The 20725-nt window shown below is 41.8% G+C and overlaps 1 protein-coding gene across 8 annotated transcripts in view; it reads right to left on the reverse strand.

Moving 5' to 3' along the window:
- cpeb3 (cytoplasmic polyadenylation element binding protein 3) overlaps positions 1-20686 on the reverse strand; it is a 41597-nt gene extending 20911 nt beyond the window's left edge. For 2 of the 8 annotated variants that reach the window (XM_084948814.1, XM_084948813.1), the window contains exons 1-3: positions 17995-19417; positions 11162-11315; positions 2236-2292 (exon numbers count right to left, since the gene is read on the reverse strand). In XM_084948814.1, coding sequence (XP_084804940.1) covers positions 2236-2292; positions 11162-11315; positions 17995-19065 — 1282 coding nt within the window. In that variant the 5' untranslated portion in view covers positions 19066-19417. Of the gene's footprint in view, positions 1-2235; positions 2293-11161; positions 11316-17994; positions 19418-20263; positions 20500-20570 lie in introns of those variants that run through there. The other 6 variants (XM_084948817.1, XM_084948820.1, XM_084948819.1 and 3 more) reach the window with 6 other exon arrangements.
- Positions 20687-20725: the final 39 nt, after the last annotated feature.

The following is a 20725-nucleotide window of genomic DNA, read 5'->3' on the forward strand; positions in this document are numbered from 1 at the left end:
GTTTCAAAGCACCAAGACGGTAACAAAATTGGCATCTTCTGTCCTATTTCTAACCATTTTAAAATTCATTACTGATCAGAGGTCATGTGATAATGTCTCCATCAACCAAACCTATTAAATGTGGAACTAACGAACTTTTAATGAAACAGCCGTTGTCTTTACGTGTGTTCTGTGGTTGAGTTTGTAGACATTTGTAGCATTTTCTATTATGTGTTGTCAGACATTTGAAAACGTGAAAAAAATATGGCATTGGTACAAATGCCACTTAACAGTGTTGCTTCTAAGTCTACAACCTGCTGTGTTTGATTTTCATTCACCATACAAGTCTGTAGTTTACATACTGGCCATACCGAAGATAAAGATGCTGAGACACAGTGACAAAAAAGCTACCGAGTAGATCTAAGGGAGGAGAGCCACTGACTTTATATAATACTGTATCTGAGGCCAAAAATTAACTTTCATGCTTCATATGCTTCATAAGTTTTAAATGCAAGAAAGAAAATCGTTTCAGGACTTAATCTCTGAAAAGTTCCCACAAACAATTTAGTTTTCGATCTCGCTGTGATCCAAACTGAAACCACAAAGCACAAAGTAGGCAAAATGTGGTGCAAATGCCAACAAACAGCAGGACACCCTCCTGCCCCTCTAAACTCATCAGTCACAAAGCAGACCTCAAAAACCAATATGGGCCTTTGCATTGTGAGAGCCCCATTATGCGACTTGCCCCTCTGGCTCCTCTCAGGGAGTATATATTGTCTCTGAGCCTCTTCTTCCTCGCTATGTTTTCATTAAGAAAAGATCTGGCTCACCAATCCAAAAAACCTGGGCAGTGTCTCTACAGCTTTGCCCTCTCACCGTCTGGCCTTGGCAGAAACAAAGTCACCTAGCAACCAGGGCAAAATGAAAAAAAACGTTGTGCTGGGAAACCGTCAGATGCCTCTCTGAGAGAGAATACAGCCAAGGAGGGAGAGGAGGAAGGAGAAGAGTGAGGGGTTAAGAATACGTACAAACTTCAAACTGTGTGGTATCTGAGAGAGAGAGAGCAAATGCTTGACAGGAAACTCTTTGTTTCCTCTGGGCATGATGAGTTTGATGCGTCCTTCTCTACTCTGCTTCAAAAGCCTCAGAGACACTTCTGCTAAGCTGTCAAGTGAACAACACCAATAAATCCGGAAGGAGGACCTACAGTCATCACTTTCCCATCTTTTGTTTTTCACTTCAAGTTCCAACGCCATCTGCAGAAAGCAGAACCCTTGCAGGTTTTTACAGCCTGAAGCCTCAAAGCTAATGGGATGAAATGAAGGAGAAACACAGAGTGAAACTCTCAAAGTTGAAACCAAAGATTCCCCTGTCTACACCGATCACAGGCTGCGGAGTCAGCTCTGACAGACGAGGAAGATATGGACAGATCTGTGCTCGCCTGAGCGTTATCCCATGACACAACAGTTTAACATCAATCCGAGGCATGTTCTCCGAGGATAGAGATGATGAAAAGAAGAAAATGGGGAAGGAGCATCGGTGTTGTCAAGATGCGACAGTAAAAACTGCTTAGCTGAGAAATTTCCTTCTGCCTTTGCCCATTTCTGCACCCTGTAGGCTGACTGAAAATATCCAGAGAGGAAACCAAGGCTTCTCTGATTTGTTCTGATTACCAGTCATGAGAGAGATCCTGTATTTTTATTTTTTTTACTGAGGTTTGTACCCAAAAATGGAAAAAAAATAGATACTAATGATAATGATAAAGAAATACATCTTTAATAATCCAGGAAATCTCATCCCAGATCCTATCAAACAAAGAACATTTAGAAGGAAAGACCTCAGCTGAAAAATTCTGTGGTATTCAAGTAGCTGCATATGAGATAAAGAGTTGATTTTCCTCACTGTCTTATCTCCCGTCACTGTTGGGTCATCTGCCATCTGTTGGGACACTGAATCTAGCCTTTTGGGGTATTTTTGGATGTGTTTTGAGTGGTCAGTAAATAGCACTTCCTACAGTGTTAAAAGGTTTGTCTTAGGTTTATGGTGTCAGGGAATCCAGGGCTTCGTAGAGGGTGGGCAGGTGTACCCAGCTCATACTGTCAGTGGCCCCTGTGGCGAGGTCATATGTTTAACATGGAGGTATCAAACAGCGTGCCTCCCACTGTTGGTTATTTTTGAACACAGAGGACAGACAAGCAATGGTGACATTTATCTTGAGCAATAATGATCAGTCCCTACAATGAAAATGTGACTTACTGTTCAATGACATTATGTGGTCCGCCCCAGGATGATGAAAGTTGAGGCCCATACGTCCTGCCAAAGAAAAAGAAAAAAAAAAGCACGCTTTTTACAAAGAAGGGAAAACGTGGAATTTGCTGATAAAAAGTCAGCCTGTCGACAGACATTCATTTTGATCTTCCACTGTACTGTGTGCAATGGGAAAATGCCAGCCAGGATGAGCATGACACAAACAGCAGACATATTTACACAACTTGGTAGAATGGCATAAAAGACAAACACAGACAACAGATGCGGGAAAACGAGGTTGAGACACACATCCTTTTGTTGTCACATATCTCATATGCACACATGCTCGAGCAAACAAAACCAGCTACAAGGCTAAGAATTCATCAAAGCTGCTATGGTTACAGTGTGCGCATGTTACAAGAACCCATCTACCTTTGCTTTCTTGGAAGTAAGGTGTCTAAATGAAAGACTTCCTGGTTATCGTCCTTCTTGTACAAAAAACAAACGACAAAATGCACTACCTAAAGAACCTACCCATTTTAAATAATAAAATGTTACCTTACAGCCAATGTCATTCACAGTGACAGCCACAGAAACTCAAAAATATCAGCTCTATATTTTAGCAACAACTAAAGAAAAAGGGAAAAATAAAGCAACATATTCACAAACTTACATTTCACACATTAATATTAAGCAAATACCCTTTTGGTCCTTTATTGTTCACCTATGCAAAGTGTTGAAGGGAACAACTATGTCCCTATAGGTTAAGTGAACTTTGACTTGCTTACACCATAGCCAGTCTCTTAAACGTTTCAAAATGTGCCCACAAAAGACAGATACTGGGGACAGCGAGGGGGGACTTTTCCTGGCTCGTGAAGAAGAGTGGAAGACGCAGATAGACCTGGTTGAAAACCAGAGAGGCAGGCTGGAGGGAAGGATAAGGGGGAGGCCACCCTGTAGCTTCACAGATGTGCATTTCCAAACTCCTCAAACCCAGTCAGAATCCAGCAGACATTAGGAGCTTGGAGACAAACAAAGCCAGTGCATTCACATTCAAGTGTCAGTAACCAATGATCATGAAGAGGTAAACACTAAAAAAACTAGTATGTGTCCCTACACTGGGGGGTGTTTTTGTTTTCCAACTCTTGACAAAGTTCTCTGATCATCCACTACGTTCTCTATCTCCCTACCCACAGTCAAGTCAGGCTGTCATCAAAGTTCAACAGCCCCAAGGGATAGCTGCACAGAATCATGTATCGGTAAACGTGTGGGTGGTCTATTTGTTAGTTCTTCGACCAAATTACAGGGTTTAAACCCACATGTCTCGCTGACTAAAGTGTGCTTGAGAGGATCCAGTTCTACTTTCTAGCAGGCCGTGCACTTTAACCTAGTAATACTGCCAAGAAGATCAAAAAATACACACTAGATACTGGAGACTAGAGCGCGCACACACACACACACAGAATACAGAAACAATAAAATGTTGCTGATTGGAGGGCAAATGTTGCAACAGGTCCTGAGGGCTCTTGCCTTTCTGCCGAGATTAGTCATTTTGGGTGACATGGGGGTACAGTTACCCTTCTGAAGCCTTAAAATAACTCTGGGCATGTGCCATCTGTTTCCCCTAGGAGAAGAGTGGCAGGGCCAGAGGGGCCCCTGAGTTGCTGCTGCTGCCACTGCTGTTCTGGCGACATTTCCTCACAGAGAGCTATTCTCGATCCATCTCTCCCAGCCGCTCGGGAGAGATCCACTACATTAGGCACGGCTCCAAAAGCACCTCCAATTCCCTCGCCTGACCTGATCCGCAAAATGGAAAATTACCTCACATCGACCACTTAGGTAGAAATGGATAAAGAGTGGGCTGTGGATAGATCAGCAAAAAGCAAGTTGGCATCAATTTAGTATATGGCATCTCTGCCTAAGCAGAGCCATCGTGTTTAAAGTCGGTGAGAAACCTAGAAAATTTTGGTTAACAGTAAAATAACAGCTATCATTGCTGAAACTACAAGAATCCTGTTCTGCAAGTTTTCACTAGAGTCCACGTGGCTCATCACCACATGTCTCACATGTCAACTGCTTTGCTAATGTTTTGCTCGTTCGTCTACCTTATAGCACATTTTTAACTGTGTGTAAGCGATATGTTTTTCCCCCAGTTGCCAAGACATTTACTTAGCAGGAGGGTGCCCCAAATCTACACTTCTTGCTGACTAATGCCAAAAAAATACAATTACCAGTACTAAAAAGGGAGTAAAACACTTTGGGGAAAAAAGGAAAAAAATGCATTGACTTAATAGATGACTCAAAAGACCGAGAGGAGTGGATGTTTTTCTTAGAAAACCTAGTCAGAGTTATTTTGTGACTCTGTCAGAATAACCTACTTCTTCCCCTTCACACCAGCTCGAGCTGACACTAACAATCCACAAGATGATTGCAACAGGGCCAGAGTTCCTTTAACTATCACGCCATAATGTTCAAAAAGAAAATGGTGAGAACGTGTTTCTAGTGGTTAAACCCAGTGAGTCAAAACTGCTCCCAACTGTCATTAATGTCTCATAAAATTAATAGCCATAAAACCATGATATACCTTTCCAGCAATAACAGAGGATTTCCAGAATCCAGTTAACTGTGATGCTCTACTTGTCTGAGGAATTAAAGCTTTCAACACCATTTCATAGTTTGTGAGATCTGGGCAAACCATGATTTTAATAAACTAAACAAGCCCAGGCTTGTTTTGTTGCCTGGGCAGGATTAGCTCAGTCATGCTTGCTGGAGTCATGAATTTTCCACCACAACAAAACATAACACTCTGACAGTGCAATTTATTGGAAGCAAGGTGTGATCTAACCTTTAACACGCCCAATAAATACATCATCTTATCTCTATAGAGTCATTACTGGCTGTTTAAAGTACAGGGTTGTCCCTTTTAAGTTGAAATCATCTGGTGTGTTACGAAGTGTTGAAAAGTTTAAGGGGTCAGAACAAACAGTTGCCCAACAAAGCAAAGACCTTTAACCTTGGGTTAATTTAGTTCAACCCCTACCTCCGAACCTGAACCAAAGGAAGATTCTCATACATGACTGTTTCATACCAGTGTGATATTAAGTAAGAACAAACTTTTATCTTTCCTGGGGTCCTTCAAAGTAAATTTTCCCCTTATACAGGAAACAAAGTCCAACATTTAGCCTCAATCTTTAGAGGCTTTCAAGAAAAGTAGGAGAAAGGGTGGGTGGGTCTCCTGCTTTTCTTCAGTTAAGTGAAGAAGTGCACAATTAGATTGTTAGTCATCTCATTTGTATTATGTTTCCACTTTGTGTTTTCCATTACACAGCCCACAAAGTCAAACAGCACTAGTGTTTGCTATCCCTCGATTACTTTCTCCACTTGACTAAGTCTTAAGTCAAGATTTCAACGAAATGGTGCCAAAATAATGAAGGACCAGCATTAGGGTTCAACGTTGATTCAGTGAAGTTAAAGTTGACACAGCGATGTTGACTGAACATCGTTCCAGTGATTGTTTACTATCCGGTTTATAATCAGTCAACCATCATAACATAGACAGTACTAAAACACAAAACTGTCTATAAAACCTCAGTGGCAAACTGCTCGCAGTCTAAACTAGTTTTTTCTTTAGGACAAATGCTCAAGAAAACATTTCAAATGTGCAAATTAGCTGATCATTTAAATAGTCTAAGAACATCCGAACATAGCAACACGTAACCCCACCTCCCACTCTCTAATCACAATTACCTGATAATATAGCTGGTAGTTTTTACGTTTCCAAAGCCCAGACTCATCAGGGGTGAAAATGGTGACACAGACTGGACCTTACTAACGTAGCCCAGGATCACCCGCCTCTCCGTATAACTAATGTAAGCGACTAACTACAGGGGTAGTGATTGATCTCCTGCCTCTTCTATTCCAAGCCAAACTACACATGTATAATAAGGGGGATCTGTTCAGGATATGGCAACAAAGAGTGCCGAAATGGACCCAGAACGTACATTGTATCGGCTATTCAATAGAGTTCAAACAAAACAAGAACACAATAAACACAAAAACTGACTAATCTTAACATTTTATCGGTATGCATGAACAACCTTATGGTCTATGCTCTTTACAGCTATTGCAACTGCAAGACTGGGCTTAGACACGATGCTTTAAATGTCTACAACAATGCAAAAGCAATTTTTTTAAATTAATTGTGGTATCGATAGCATTAGCCTTCCGAGGATGAAGAAAATCAAACTATTAGGGGCACCAGAGTTAACCTCAAGCAGTGAAATCACATTCACCCAGGACCTTGTAGTTATTGGCAAAAATCGTAGCTGTAATGTAGCATAATCCCAGAGCTAGCTTATCTTAAACTCTGTGGAAATAATGCTAAACCTACAATGTGATACTTTTACCCCCACCCACCCCACAGTCACTGTCTGTGTTTGCTTGTAATGCATGCCCCCATAGGGATCTTTCCTTTGAACGCAGTTTAGTCTAACTTCAAGCACCTAAAGATACATCTAAGTTATGTTCGCTACCATTTATTAAATCAAAACAACTCAACAAACCTCAGAAACTGACCTTTCAGAGATGGCCCTCTTCAGTTTTTTGTACCAGGGCAGAGGTCAGGGGCTTTTTTGAGGGTTGTTTTTGAGAAATCAGAAAGCACGGTTTTATGTTTTTATCCTGTTTATTGTTCAAAAACTCTTCACAACTACAGAAACACCACAAATTTGGGATTCTGAACAGAGTTTTTCCCCGTCATAAGGTGATAAATTTGTAACCCTAATGCTAAACTAGAGCAAACTACAGCAGCTGTTTCGATAGCAGAGCCTATCTTCTTATTGAAGTCTCAGAGGTGAATAAAGCCAGCACATTTAGCAAATACTGAACCAACCCTTTAAATACACAACTGAAATAGTACCTCGTTATGAAAATAAACTACTTCCAGTCTTCTAAAGGCTGCTCTCACACACTGAAACTGATGCAAATTGTAACTGATGCAAGATCGTGTGATTCAGACCAGCTGAGGCAATGTGTGTGCGTGTGCATTAGGAGAGACACATTGTGGGTGGGGTGGGATCTACACAGGGCTTCCACGAGGGTTATAAGGACTTTCGAGCGTCTCAACTCATTAGTGACAACATCTAGAAGTGTGTGTCTGTGTGTGTTTTTAAGGAGTGGCTGCAGTCACACCATCACACCTCTTGAGCTGTCTGATCCATAGACAGGAATAAGTGACAGCTCAACAGAAGAGTATATGAGGTGAGAGTGCTTTGCATGGAATGCCAGAGCTGATTTACATGTCAGCAAGAATTTGAAAGTGTGTTTCCTTCGTGTGTGCATGCACGTGTGTGTGCATGTGTGCATCAAATGCTACCACTGGCAGCAGAGGTAGTGGTTGTTGTCAGAGTGGTGGTGTTTTTCCAGCACATGTGTGTGTGTTTGTGTGAGTCTTTAGTCCTCCACACATGAGCTCAGCTGACCTGTGTGTGTGTGTGTGTGTGTGTGTGTGTGTGTGTGTGTGTGTGTGTGTGTGTCTGCAAAAAGGGTTCGTTTGTTCAGATGTCCCTGTGGCCCTGCTCCCCTCAACCAGGAGTAAAGAGCTTTTAGAAAGTTTAAAACATTGACTGTAATGGAGTGTGTCTTTGAAGCAGAAACTTCTCAAAACAAGTGCTCAGAAGAAACAAAATGAGGTGGTCCCACCCCTGTCTTTAAAGGGTGTGTGGATGAGGTCACCACACACCTCACTGATACACACATCACAATCCTGAGTACTTTTTCTTCTTAAGAAAGAAAAGAAGGCGCAGGGACTCATAAAACACTCAAGGAAAAACAACTATTCCAGGCACAATGAGAACTATGTGAGAAATGTCTTTGATGGGATTGATGTGGGCGGTACCCATTCGGTTGGGAATGCAAAACTGAGCCTACTGGGTTAATTTGTTTTGACTGGTGGCTTTCAGCTGGTGAAGAGTCTCCCTAAAGTAAGATGTTGGAGTCGCTACAGCAGTAACTTGCCTGTGAAACAACAATAAGTGTACATTCAGTTAAGATTTACTGATCAGATATGTGGATTCCTAAGTAATGACAATGTTATCGTGGATATTTTTTTCTAGTTTTTCAGAGATACTCTCGTTCTGAGTGTCAGAAAGTTTGATCAGGTTCGACAGGTCAGGCCTCAGTGCCTCTGGAACAAAATCTCCTGTTCCTATTGCCATTCATGCTAGCCTGGCACTACCCAAATGTGAAAGATGATCTTAATCCACAGACTAATAAAACTTAAAAAAAAAAAAAAAAAGCAACTGCACCGTTTACAGTGCACAAACACACACAAACTTTCACAAATTTAGAAAGTTACATATAATTACATGGGGCAAGTTTTTAAAAAAAAAAAAAAAAAATATGTGGACCAACCAGAAACGCAAACTACTTTTATTCATGTTCCTTGCTGTATTTCACACATTTAGGTCTAGCATTGTGCTTACTGAAAATTGTTTCCTCCACTCAGAAATGATCAACCAATCAGATTTGAACAGTCAGGGTTAGGATCTTCTACCTACATGGCTAATTTTCTAGGTAGCCTTAATCAAGGCATAAGCTGCTTTTAATTTCTGGTAATGTCAAGTTGGGGTATTTTCTCAACGTTATTCTTGATCACATATTGCAGCAGAAAACAACCAAGTTTGCTATTTAAAATATTCAGTATGGTTTCAGCCATGAAAGCAGCCCACATTTTGCCCACTTGCCAATAAGGGTCTGCGGGACTAGTCTACTACATGTTTAAATGTTGCTGCCCTTAATAGTCAGTGACAGAAGAGTAGTCTGTTAAATGTATTTCCCCATTTCCTCCTTAACAGGTAGGCCAATCTGAATGAAACATTGCACAAACATTGTGTAGGTTAGCTTTGTCAGAATAAATTGGAATAAAACCAAGCAACTGTGTAAACATATTTTGTGCTGACACGAAATAAACCAAGGCTATTGCTGCTAACACTGGTAAGATTAGCCAAACTCTGCAAGCTAACCAAACAGAAAGTATTACATGCAGATTTTAACAAGTGAGCCGGGAAGTTAACAACTAGCTAATGTCTGACATGAGTAGATCTTTGTTGGCTGGTGTCCAGAAAAGATATGCAAAACCTTAAAGTTGTAGCAAAATTTAGAAAATTTCGTTACAACTTCATTGTTAACTAAAAATGATATTTCTGGGCTAGCAACCAACCAGTCAAAACCAAACAAAAAACAGAAAATCAGCTAACATGAGGTTTTTAAACGGAGGAAAAACAAAACTGCAATCTGTCAACTTGTCACGCTAACCTGAACATGACCCCATATTTGGAGCAAGTACCAAGTGGTGCTTTCAAAATTTATGAGCCAAAGTTACATTTTTGCAACATTTCTTCAATTACTGGAATTTTGCTCATCAACCCATTTGGGAAATCCTGCCTCTTACCCTGTTCCCTCTGGCCCTTACACTTCTTCTTGCAACAAATGCTGCACATGACCACAGACGCAGAATTTCTTAATGAATTACTTTTGAAAATGACACAACTGAAAGATTTACACAACTAAATGGCCCTGAATTATCAACACATTATATTGCAAAAAGGTTTCTTTACATAATGTGGTTGTATTAGTGTTACCTCAATACTAATTCAGCATTGTCAGGAAGATTTCAATCTAGGATTACACGGGTCAGATAATTAGAGTTAAAATACCTTCTGAGCCAGAAAAAAAAGCACCAGCAACAGATTATTCAGGAGACAGGACCGGGGCACAGGGCCCTTTTCAAACAGTGAGAGGGTACGCTAGCAGGGTGGAGCTGCTCTGTGGTTGGCACTGCAGTTTACTACAGCCCCGTGCTGTCTACATGACAAAGTGAGGGGTAAACAAGCCAGGAGAGAATCAGGAACACACACACCCATTTTCACGATCCACCCACCCTACTTTGCTCATATCTCCTACGTGTCCATTGTGCTTTCACAAACAATCCCAAGAGAAGCCCTGCAGGACATTACGACACCTTTCCAGTAAAGTTAAGCCGGGGATGTGATGAGCGCGCAACAATGCTCGCTCAGCACAAGATTAGGAAAACAGACTTTATGCATGGGAAAATGACATTCTCTGCTCATTATGTACCCCTCCCACCGACCTTTCCATTGTTAAGATAGGAGGATAGAGAGGGTATAAAAAACCTACACCCAACCTGACAGGGCCCCATCTGGGAAACAGGAGTTTTTACAATTGACACGTGACTGGTGCTACAAAAATATTGACTCAGAAGACCTGACATACACCACACGGCCCAAGAATTCTACGAAGAGGAATTTTTAACCATAATTTCACAATCTGACAACACTTTTGAGAAATGCAATTGTATTTTTTTTAAAAAACATGTTAGTCTGAATTCGTCTTTGTGTTGTGTTTCAAATCGACTGATATGCTATGTCTCTATTTCATCTATGACACATCTAAGTCCAAAATTACAGGCAAATAAAACATTAACCACAAATACACTCAATTGCGCAACACGTTTACCCAACAAAATACGAGTCTTGTGACATTATCTCTTTATCCATTGATTGTTATCACCATATACAGGAGGCAACAAAGACAAAAAGAGGAAGTAAAAGAAAACAACAAAACATTTGTACAAAGGACCACTAGGTTCACCTCTGGTTTAGAGTGCACACACAGACACAGACACACAAAACATATGTGAGGTTTTGCAGGTAAGGTTCATAATGATTCAGATTCACTTTAATTTTAAACAGAGTGTAATGATTCATACTGGATTGGTTAAGAGATCGGCAAATAGAGCAAATGAAAAACAGATGTATCCAGAGATGACATATGCCCAAGCGCAAAAATTAAAATTAAAAAAAAAAAAATTAAGCAACCTAAAAACTGCAAGCATGGACGTATGAATATTCCTAACCTGCAAAATGATTCCTCCATATAATATCAGCGATAGTCATTGGTGGGCCACCGGCAGGGTGTGGTTTACCTTTGTCATGGTCAGTCCTTATCATATCCATTAAGGAATTCTCCAAAGAGTGCAAGCTAAAAGCATCAAAGGGCCGATTCCGGTCCTGCAACACAGCAAAACAGGAAGAGCGTTCGCATTAGAGTCATCACAGTAGATCGCACGCAAAACAAAGATGGGAAAGTATCCTGTAATGCTACAATGGGAGCAGAACCGGTACTGTACTACCTGTTTAACACACATTTGAAAATGATAAGACAGTAAAATTATAAACCTGAAAAAAAGAACAAAACAAAAAACTATGATTTGAGGTGACAATTTTTAAAATGTAGAGAAGCTTTAGATCTTGCAGATAGTTATTTAGAATAAAACTTGAAATAAAAATAATTCTTATTTAAAAAAATATATACACTGAAGAGGGACGATAGGTTTCTATTTCTGCCTCGTCATCATTGTGGGAACAGCCCTGCATTCCACTCGTGATCTGCTTTATCTTCTTCAAAACGTGGCAAACTTTAACTGGCATGTTTAGCTGTTAAATTTCTGGTTAGGTACCTTGCTCAAGGGCAGATCGCTAGCAATGACTTGCATCTGTCGGCAACTCCCTTTTTTGTGTGTTAAAAAGAAAGAACATTCTTGCTTTCCCCATTCAAATGCAGCGTGTCTTCTGAGTCATAAGACTAATGGAAATAAGGGATCTGGACTTGATCTTAAATAGGTGAAGTAGGCCCTGGAGATGCCAGTAAACAGGTGATACTAAGCAATGATCTATGAGTCAGTTGCTGGGCTATCCTGAAAGCATTTTAGTATTTCACATTTACTGTTTTCAGCCTATGGTTTCCAGTGTTGAAAAATAAAATGTCACTATCGTGTTGTTGAGATGTTCCTTCATTTTAATTGTCTATTGCTTGTTTGCACAAGGTGACACATGCACATCTTGTAGTCTTTTTCACTTTCACAACCAATTAGGAAATCAGTCAACGCTTGACTCAGCTCTTGATTCAACAAACAGGATCATTCGTGAACAGATTCAGACCTGGTGCTGGGATAAGATCCAACTTTCAACCTTTCACTTTCATACTAGAGTGACACTTTTTTGGATACCATATACTGAAGAACTGTGAAGTTGTTTCTCTGTTTATAAAGCTAACGAAGCCAATAAATCTAAATAATAAATCAAGCATACAAGGACTTAAAGCAGTCTAAAACTGAACCCCAGATTATTATGTAAAGGTTATAAAAGCTGTTCCTTGTCAAGTCAATCAGACAGGAACTCAGCTTCACTTGAGAAAACTGGTTTTGAAACTTCCCTCAATAGTTAAAGTTAGATGCTGCAGCTGTCATGAGGTACTGAGAACTTTTGTTTGTGTGTCCTTTGGTATGCATTTCTGCCTGACTGTTCACGAAACCTCTCGAACTTTCAGATCTTGTAAGGCAGGTCATTCTACTACATCCCAAACAGTCGGATTAGTACTATATCAGACACCTCAAGGTTAAACAGCTCCCTGCTGATGAAGTGCATGTATTCCTGTTAGGTGTGAATGAATTCATGAGAACAACATGTGTGCCAAAGGTAAGGCCTGAAAGCGCCCAACCGGAGCTAGAGTGGCGCGGCCTTGGCAGCTGTGTCCTGTGTCCGCTGCCTGAGCTGGGCCTACATTGTTTGCACACCACAGCTATTGTTGCCCATTCGGCTGAGCATTCAAAAGTGTTATTCCCCTCACTCTGGACCTGACAGCGCCACACAGATAAAAATCTGCCCACTTGGTACAAACCGTAAACACTTAAAACGCTGAGCTTTTAGTTTCCTCTCCCACCCCTCCTTTCTGACACATATGGATGGACGCGGTGATGGGTAGCAGGTCGGAGAACTCGCAACAGTGAGATATTATGCACTATAAATCGCAGACAGAGCTCATTCTTGAACTCTTTATGCGAGTTCCCAGAGCGTGGAATGCAGGGTCGACTTCATCTAGCTTGACTATGCTGCAGCTCATCTTTCCTTGTGATCCACACATAAGACATAAGAGCATTTATCGGGGAGATCAAGATAAGAAAAAAGCCAAGCATGACTATCTGTTTGTAATAAATGAAGGGTGCTCATAAGGTAGAGGGCTGGCAGATTTATCATTAATATATTTTTTATAAGTTATGCATTATTGTGACCTTCACAACGTCTTCTCTATAGCGCAAGAAAGCGATCGATGAGAAAAGTCCCAAAGGTAACAAGAGAGCATAATCGTTATGATTAAATTACAGGCTCCTGTTTCTCTTAAACAGCATTATAATGAGCCTTCCTAATACTGAATTAAGAATGATTAAATTCAATATGTGCTTTCCACTGAGCAACATATTTTACATAGGCATAATAAATTCATGAACTAAATGTCTGCAGCACATGCAGCAGAGTAGCATCACATTTATGCAAGTGGATCTGCTGAGTCATGATGTCATCATGATAAGCAGCTTTCTAGTTTATGCAATACACTACTGGAAAGTTAAACAATGACTCAAATATTCCCCCTTTTCAGCAAAACGTTACTGTGTATATATACTTAGTACACTGTAAGTATACTGTATACAAGTATACACACACACGCACTATAATAGACAAAACTAAAGCGAAATGTACACATTACACCTGTAGGAGCTGCTTGGCTGTGGAAACCAATACCATGAAGCTCCCAGTGCAGTTTTTGTGCTGATGTTAATGACAGGGGTGGTTTGGAGCTCTGCAGTTATTGAGTCAGCAGAGCGTTGGCGACTTTAATGCACTGTGCGCCGCAGCACTCGGCGACCCCACTCTGTAACTTTACGTGGTCAGACACTTCGTGGCTGAGCTGCTGTGGTTCCTAAATGCTTCCACTTTACAATAACACCACTTAGAGACGATCACAGAATGTCAAGCAGGGAAGAAATATCAAGAACTGACTTGTTGCAGTCATGGCATCCTATTACACCATGCTGCTCAAAATTCGATGAGTCTTTTAGGATGAGCCATTCTTTCACAAGTCTGTCTGGCATATGAAAAAGGAACACTTGTTTCTACATGCCATGTGTGCGCACACCTATACCCCATCATAAATTAATCTGTTGTGCGGTTTGTTCTACAATTCTTTTGATTTGATTGTTGAATTTAAGACAGAATAAAATAAAATCAAGCAAATACCGATCTATCAAAATGTTTGATTACTCAAAAGAATGAAGTTTTGAGAAGATACTTTGATTTCCCCCAGAAATTTAGACCCTTGTCCTTTTGGTCGAAGCACAAAGTTGCTTTAAAGGTTCTTAATCCCGGAGGAAAGTTCCTAGGGTGGAGGCCTTGGAGTTGTCAGTTAACAAACGGCATGAACCTTTTATCTGGCTCAAGCTGCCATGGGAAAAAAAAAAGGAAAACTCCATGCCAGCTATACCTTTTTAGATGCATTTGAATACAAGATTCCACCTGTCCGTCTGTCTACTAACACCCTTCTGAATCTGTATGTGATTACAATCACAGAAGGCCAGGGTATCGCCCTGGAAGATCATGTGAATGTGTGTGTCAGGGTTCACACTGACATATTAAAGTGAATTCCACACATTCTTCTGCCTTCCGAGCAGCAGCCAGTGTCAGGCGCACACGTGACTGAACCTTCAGCCTGCGCTTCATCGGGAGCATGTGAGTAATACCGAGGGAGATCTAAACTATGACAGCAAGCACACCTGTCACCAGCTGTCCGCGTGGTTACCACAGGGTGTGTACCCTGCCTGCTGCTCATGCAGCAATTTCCCTGAGTTTCACTTCAGTAAACAGGCCAGTCGACATGTGGCATTCTGACCTTGCATCCTGGTGATAACTCCTCTCCAATTATGGCGTTATTGCCAAACAGCTAAGTGTGTGTGTGTGTGTGTGTGTGTGTGTGTGTGTGTGTGTGTGTGCGTGTTAGTGTGAACCAAACACACGAAAGAGCAATGAGCCTGTCTGACTAAGAAATGTCTTAAAATAGCTTAAAAACAACAACATTACTGGTGCAATAAAAGTCACTGCCACAGGAGCTGTGAGTTGTAAACATTTTTTGTTTTGTTTCCTGAAGAGAAACCTTGATCATAATGACCAGATATCACAATACATAATATAACAAAAAACAAACTAGAATCAGCTGACTGTATATAAGTCACTACCCTAATTATTCATCTGGCACCACATGAAAGCACAAGGCTGCTGTACTTCATCTCTGCGGTCTGCCTGAGTTTCACTTCAGTAAACAGACCACTCCATACAGTGTGACATGTGGCCCCCTGACCTTGTCTCCTGGTGATAACTCCAGCTGTAATCCAGCCAAGTCAAGAGAGCTCGGGCAGAGGCTCTTGGGTCAAGGGAACCGAGTAAAAAAGCCTAAAGAGTCGGACTGACAAACACAATCACTATCTCCTGAAAGGGCTATACATTTCAAGCCGGCTGGAATTTCACCCCGTGTCGAGTCACATTTCATCTGTCCTCTCTGTTCATCTGCATGTACCACTCAGGTCACATGCATCTGCGGCTACTTATCTGAAATAAGCAGTCATAATTTGTAAATACTCATGACTCACGACTTTGTGTCTTTCAGCTTATTGCCAAGTTGCAACTCGGGTAAAATTTCAAATCTTTTGTAACCCTATAACAGAGGCCAAATAAATGTTTGCTGCTCATAATTAGGCGTGTCATTTATTTGATCACAGGCCGGACTGTAGTACCGGTTGTTTCCGGTGTTTATCTGTCTTTTCCCGTATTTAATATCCTTGCCTGGATTTAAAAACTAGGGTGTAATGAATTAATGTTTCACGACTCCTTTGCGTGCACCATCTGCATCATTACCAGACACACAATTTATACAAGTGTGCAAACTCCGGCATAGTTGTCACACTGTATTAATTGCTCTGGTATTTACATATAGGAGTTTTCAGGTTTTGTAATACATGGTTAACATTACTGAAACTGTCTCCTATCCAAACCATGATCGTATGTTAAACCTAACCAAGTAGGTGTTTTTTGTTTATTTTAAACAGCTTCAGTACAAATGGGTTACGTGATTGAGGATGTATAGACCTCCTGTTAAGCTAACTCTTGTGTACGGTCTGTGGGAATCTCCAAATATCCCACATTTTATGAAAGATGTGAGTCGTAGAAGTGTAATATAGAAATTGGATGACTGGGAAATATGCACAGTGAGTCCAGTTACAGTTATATTGATGCAGCTTAAGCCAAAACAATGTAATATATATACACAAATTGAGCTTGGGTCCTTCAAGCTCGGGTCCTCTACCAGAGGCCTGGGAGCTGTAGGGTCCTTACAGACAATATCTGATCACATTTTAAGTTGGCTTATTTGGAAAAGAACAAACAAGGCAGACACGTGATTACCCATTTGAGAAGGTAATGCAGTATTTGACAATGTCTCTTCTTCCAACAGACAAGTTAATGAAGGCTGGCTCAAAGAGACCCTGCTCTCTAGTTTTCACACATACAATCTTAAGTATGGGCCAAGCGACGGGAAATAACACTGCTAACATGCCAGTGCGGAACATTTCACTTTAAAGCCAGATATACAGTCTTTATGTGGGTGTTTATGCCCCTGATACCTTTACCCGTTTATCTGTTACCGTTACTGTGGCTGATGCTGGTGGTATTAATCTACAGCCTCAAGTAGTAGTAGTAGTAGTACGTTGTATTTGGACTTTTTAAAATAACAATTACTGACAGTTTAATGTCTTAACATAAGAACTAATTCATTTGTTTACCCCGCCCGTGCGGATTTTTTGACCCTGAATAACACTCTTGCTATCTTCCGGGTTGGACCTGTGAGTCATTTTCATACCGCCTACTTTTCCATCACAGGCCAATCAAATCCTTGTATGTTACATTCAAGTACTGTGAAAAATGTTTGCAATAATGACGAAAGCTTACATGATAACGAAGACGGTACTGATACATATTATCTCAAACATAATGCAGCCTTCAGTTGCCAGCATTAGTTACGACATATTATTTACTGTCTTAAACACAACATGTCACTTATTCAGTGATCAAGCGGACACGACCCCGCCGCACTGAAAGTCTATAGCGCTGCCGTAAATATGCGAATTTGGAGGGTAACGACGAGCACTTGAATGCATCGTGTGTCCTTTAAACCCCACTGAGCGTGAGCTGGCGCAGGAAAAATAACTATTAAGTCCAATGAATCGTGTCTATTTCTAGCACTGATTTGGCATGTTTCTTTTCGACTGCATAAACAATCCGTGATTAATACTTAAAGGTCACTGTTGTATCTGACTGTGAATTGACCTAAACAAACACAATCTCCCGGCACATACAAGCCACATAACGCTGACAGCTACCGGCAAAACCCGACTTTCAAGTAAACCGCATTAAGTCGCTGCTTAGAAACTGTCCGCATTTAACGTAAACGTTAAAATTGATATGGGAGTCAGTTTTTTTTTTTTTTTAAACCAACAACAACAACAAAACCCACAGACATTTGACCACGTTTATGATGCATGTGGGGAAGTAATTTGAATAACTAAAAAACATTCACGTACGCTGATAAATAGACCTGTAAGGACTTCGTGGTGCTGCTGAGCTCAGGGTGATCTAACTTTTCTGTAGTTCTATCTCAGGCACTGGTGGCTTATTTACATAGACATATATTTATATATATATAAATAGACCCTCACATGGCACTTATAGTGCCAGGGAGAGCAATCAGACTGAAACATAAAGCCTGGGCCTATACTGGGCCTTCTCTTACACCAGGGGAAGTGTTTACCTGGAAAGGCAGTATGCTGTTGCTGTTGTCAGTCCTGAATGCGCCGTCCTCCATCCAGGGTTTGGGGCCGAGTGGACCGGGTCGTGGGAATTTTGGGGGTGCTATAACATTGCTGCTATAGGGCTTTTTCATTGGGGAGATTGGGTTCAGGGGTGACGGCACTCCGACGCCAACTCCAACCCCTACCCCGACACCCACCGCTCTGCGTGGGTCCCTGCCTGGCTGCAGCCCGCTCCAGGGGTTCGAGGCTGTGCTCCACGCCGCGTTTTGGTGATTATTCCAAGCGGACGACGAAGGAGAAGACGACGACGAGGTCCCCTTGCTGTTATTCATGATGGTCTGATAAGCGTTTCTCTGTGGGAACGGCCCTTGGTTGGGGCTGACGGGGGATCTCCTCTGCTGGGGCTGCTGCTGCTGCTGGGCTTGCTGCTGATGCTGTTGCGACTGGGGAGCCAGACCGATCTGCGGAGAGAAATTACCCCCGAATACCGGGTTGACGTGGTGGGGGAAGTTCTGGAAAAGCATCGTCCCGTTCACCGAGGGTATTCCCTGGAAAAAGCTATCGTCCACGGCATTTGTGGTTCCAGTGGACCAAGTGCTCCCAAACGATGACGGAGGGGAGGAAAGGGGGCCGCCGGTCTCCTGCGGCTGGTGGTGGAAGCTCAAACCGGGTAGGATCGGCGACTCCATCGGCGCTTTGTCCTTGCTGCCGCTGCTCAGCGCTGAAGCCGCTTGGTTGTTCCCGGTCGACGGACTCTCCGACTCGGATGAAGAAGAAGCGGGCTCCGATGACGGGGTCGGTGTGGAGGGAGGAGGGTCTGCTTGTGTCGGATCTTGCTGATAGTGAGGCTGGGCTTTGTTTTTGTCCATCAGTAAATCATCCTGCATGGTTTGCTGAGCTGCAACAGGGGGGAAAAGATACGAGGAGTTATTATTATTATTGTTGTAACTCGGGAGCTCATGCACCGGGCTTGCCGGGCTTCTGTAGAATCTGATGAACTGTGACAACTCCGAGAAGGATATGATGTTAGAGGGACCAGCCAGCTGCAAAGCGAATGCGTGATCACCCATTTAGACGAAAAGAAGAAGAAGGAGAAGAAGACGAGGACGAGGAAAAAGCCCCACTTCCCAAGACCAGAATGATTCAGAAATCCCGCAAATTATACACGGAGCATAGTATGGCAGCAGATATTCACCAGATTTCGCCACGTCTCGTTTTTCCCTTCCACACAGGAACTCCGGAGCTGCAACGTGAAACTGATTCAGTGTGTGTGCCTGTGTGCGTGTTTTTGCCCAAGGACCTCCCCTATATTCATTTACATACGTCAGTAAATACAGCTGTCCTTCAGCAAGGTTAAAGCCACTTCTACCTTGACCTACACACACACACACGGCCACAGAGGGTTTTTATTTTTAATTTATTTTTAAATAACACCCCAAAAGGCACACACGGTCTTTTTTACGCATCAGAAATTAGGTGACGCACCTGAACCAATTGAATCAGTTGTCATAAAAAATAAAATGTCCCTAGAATAAAAAACAAAGTGGATATACAATCATTTAATAAAGACGACGAAGTTTACTGAGCAAATACGATCATAAAGAAATAATAGCTTCTGCTTTAGGGATTTAATAGAGCGCAAAGAGAGACTCTGCCCGAGGTCCGCATTGACACAGCCACGGGTTGGCATTTACATAGTACAATATGTACCTTGCATTTGCAGTCAATAACTTTTAAACTAGGGCTGGAATTTAACTGAAAGTCTACTCTGTCTAAAGTAAGAGGCTTTACCTTTCATGCAAAATTATCCCCTCTTTGCATTTGGAGACAACGCCTTGGAAAAGCCCAATTAACATACACGACCTGCACTATTATCCCGTCAGCAAATTTACATTTAGAATTACATTAAGTGCCAAACACGCCTGGTAATCTCAACAATGAGCAGGCAGGGCAAGCAGAAATGTCAAACACAGCAAGATACTCTGATCAGGGAAACGAAATTAAGCAGCTGAGTATATATTCTGCCAGCTGGAGCAAAAGGCACAACTATGAGATATGACACTTTGGTGTCAAATCATTGTCAGACTCATCTGGTCTGTTGATCGGAAACTGTCTCCAGAGAGCTATCATACAACCTACACACAGGCCTTTCAATAGTTGTCTCTAGACTGACATAACAGATAATTTCAGTGCTATAATGACAGCAACACAAGTAAGAATTTCATGTTTAATCGCAACAGCATTCGTTACAGATACACTCTCACCCACCCCACCAGTTAATCCGTGTTTTCTCCTCCAGGATCTCCCGATTCCAAGGTCATCAAAGAAGCACAATCAGCAGGCTGTACAGTGGCTCACCTCACCGGCTCTTTACCACACACACAAGGCAAAACCTGACCCTTCAGCTGCCTGTTTATCGCGCTGATCGAGGCACCCGATATACATTTCATCAAGCTGTCTTGTCTTGAAATCCCTCTGTATAATCCACATGCTCCCCCTCCCTCCACAAAAACGACAAAACAGCATGCACACACAGCCTGGTTTTCTCTTTGCCTAACATGAAGTTTGAATTTACCTTTATCGTTCACCTTTTGGGGACTCTGTAAATAAAGATATTTCTTGTTTGCCTCGTCTGGGTTTAGATATGACAAACGAGCTACCCTTGTGCCGAGGTAGTCAGCAGTTGCTTGAACAGCTGATTGACTGCGGCGCATGGACGCTGGCGAGTAG

This window comes from Perissodus microlepis, chromosome 13 (assembly GCF_051167445.1).
Source record: "Perissodus microlepis isolate ML-2025 ecotype Zambia chromosome 13, ASM5116744v1, whole genome shotgun sequence".
In the NCBI taxonomy this organism is placed as follows: domain Eukaryota; kingdom Metazoa; phylum Chordata; class Actinopteri; order Cichliformes; family Cichlidae; genus Perissodus; species Perissodus microlepis.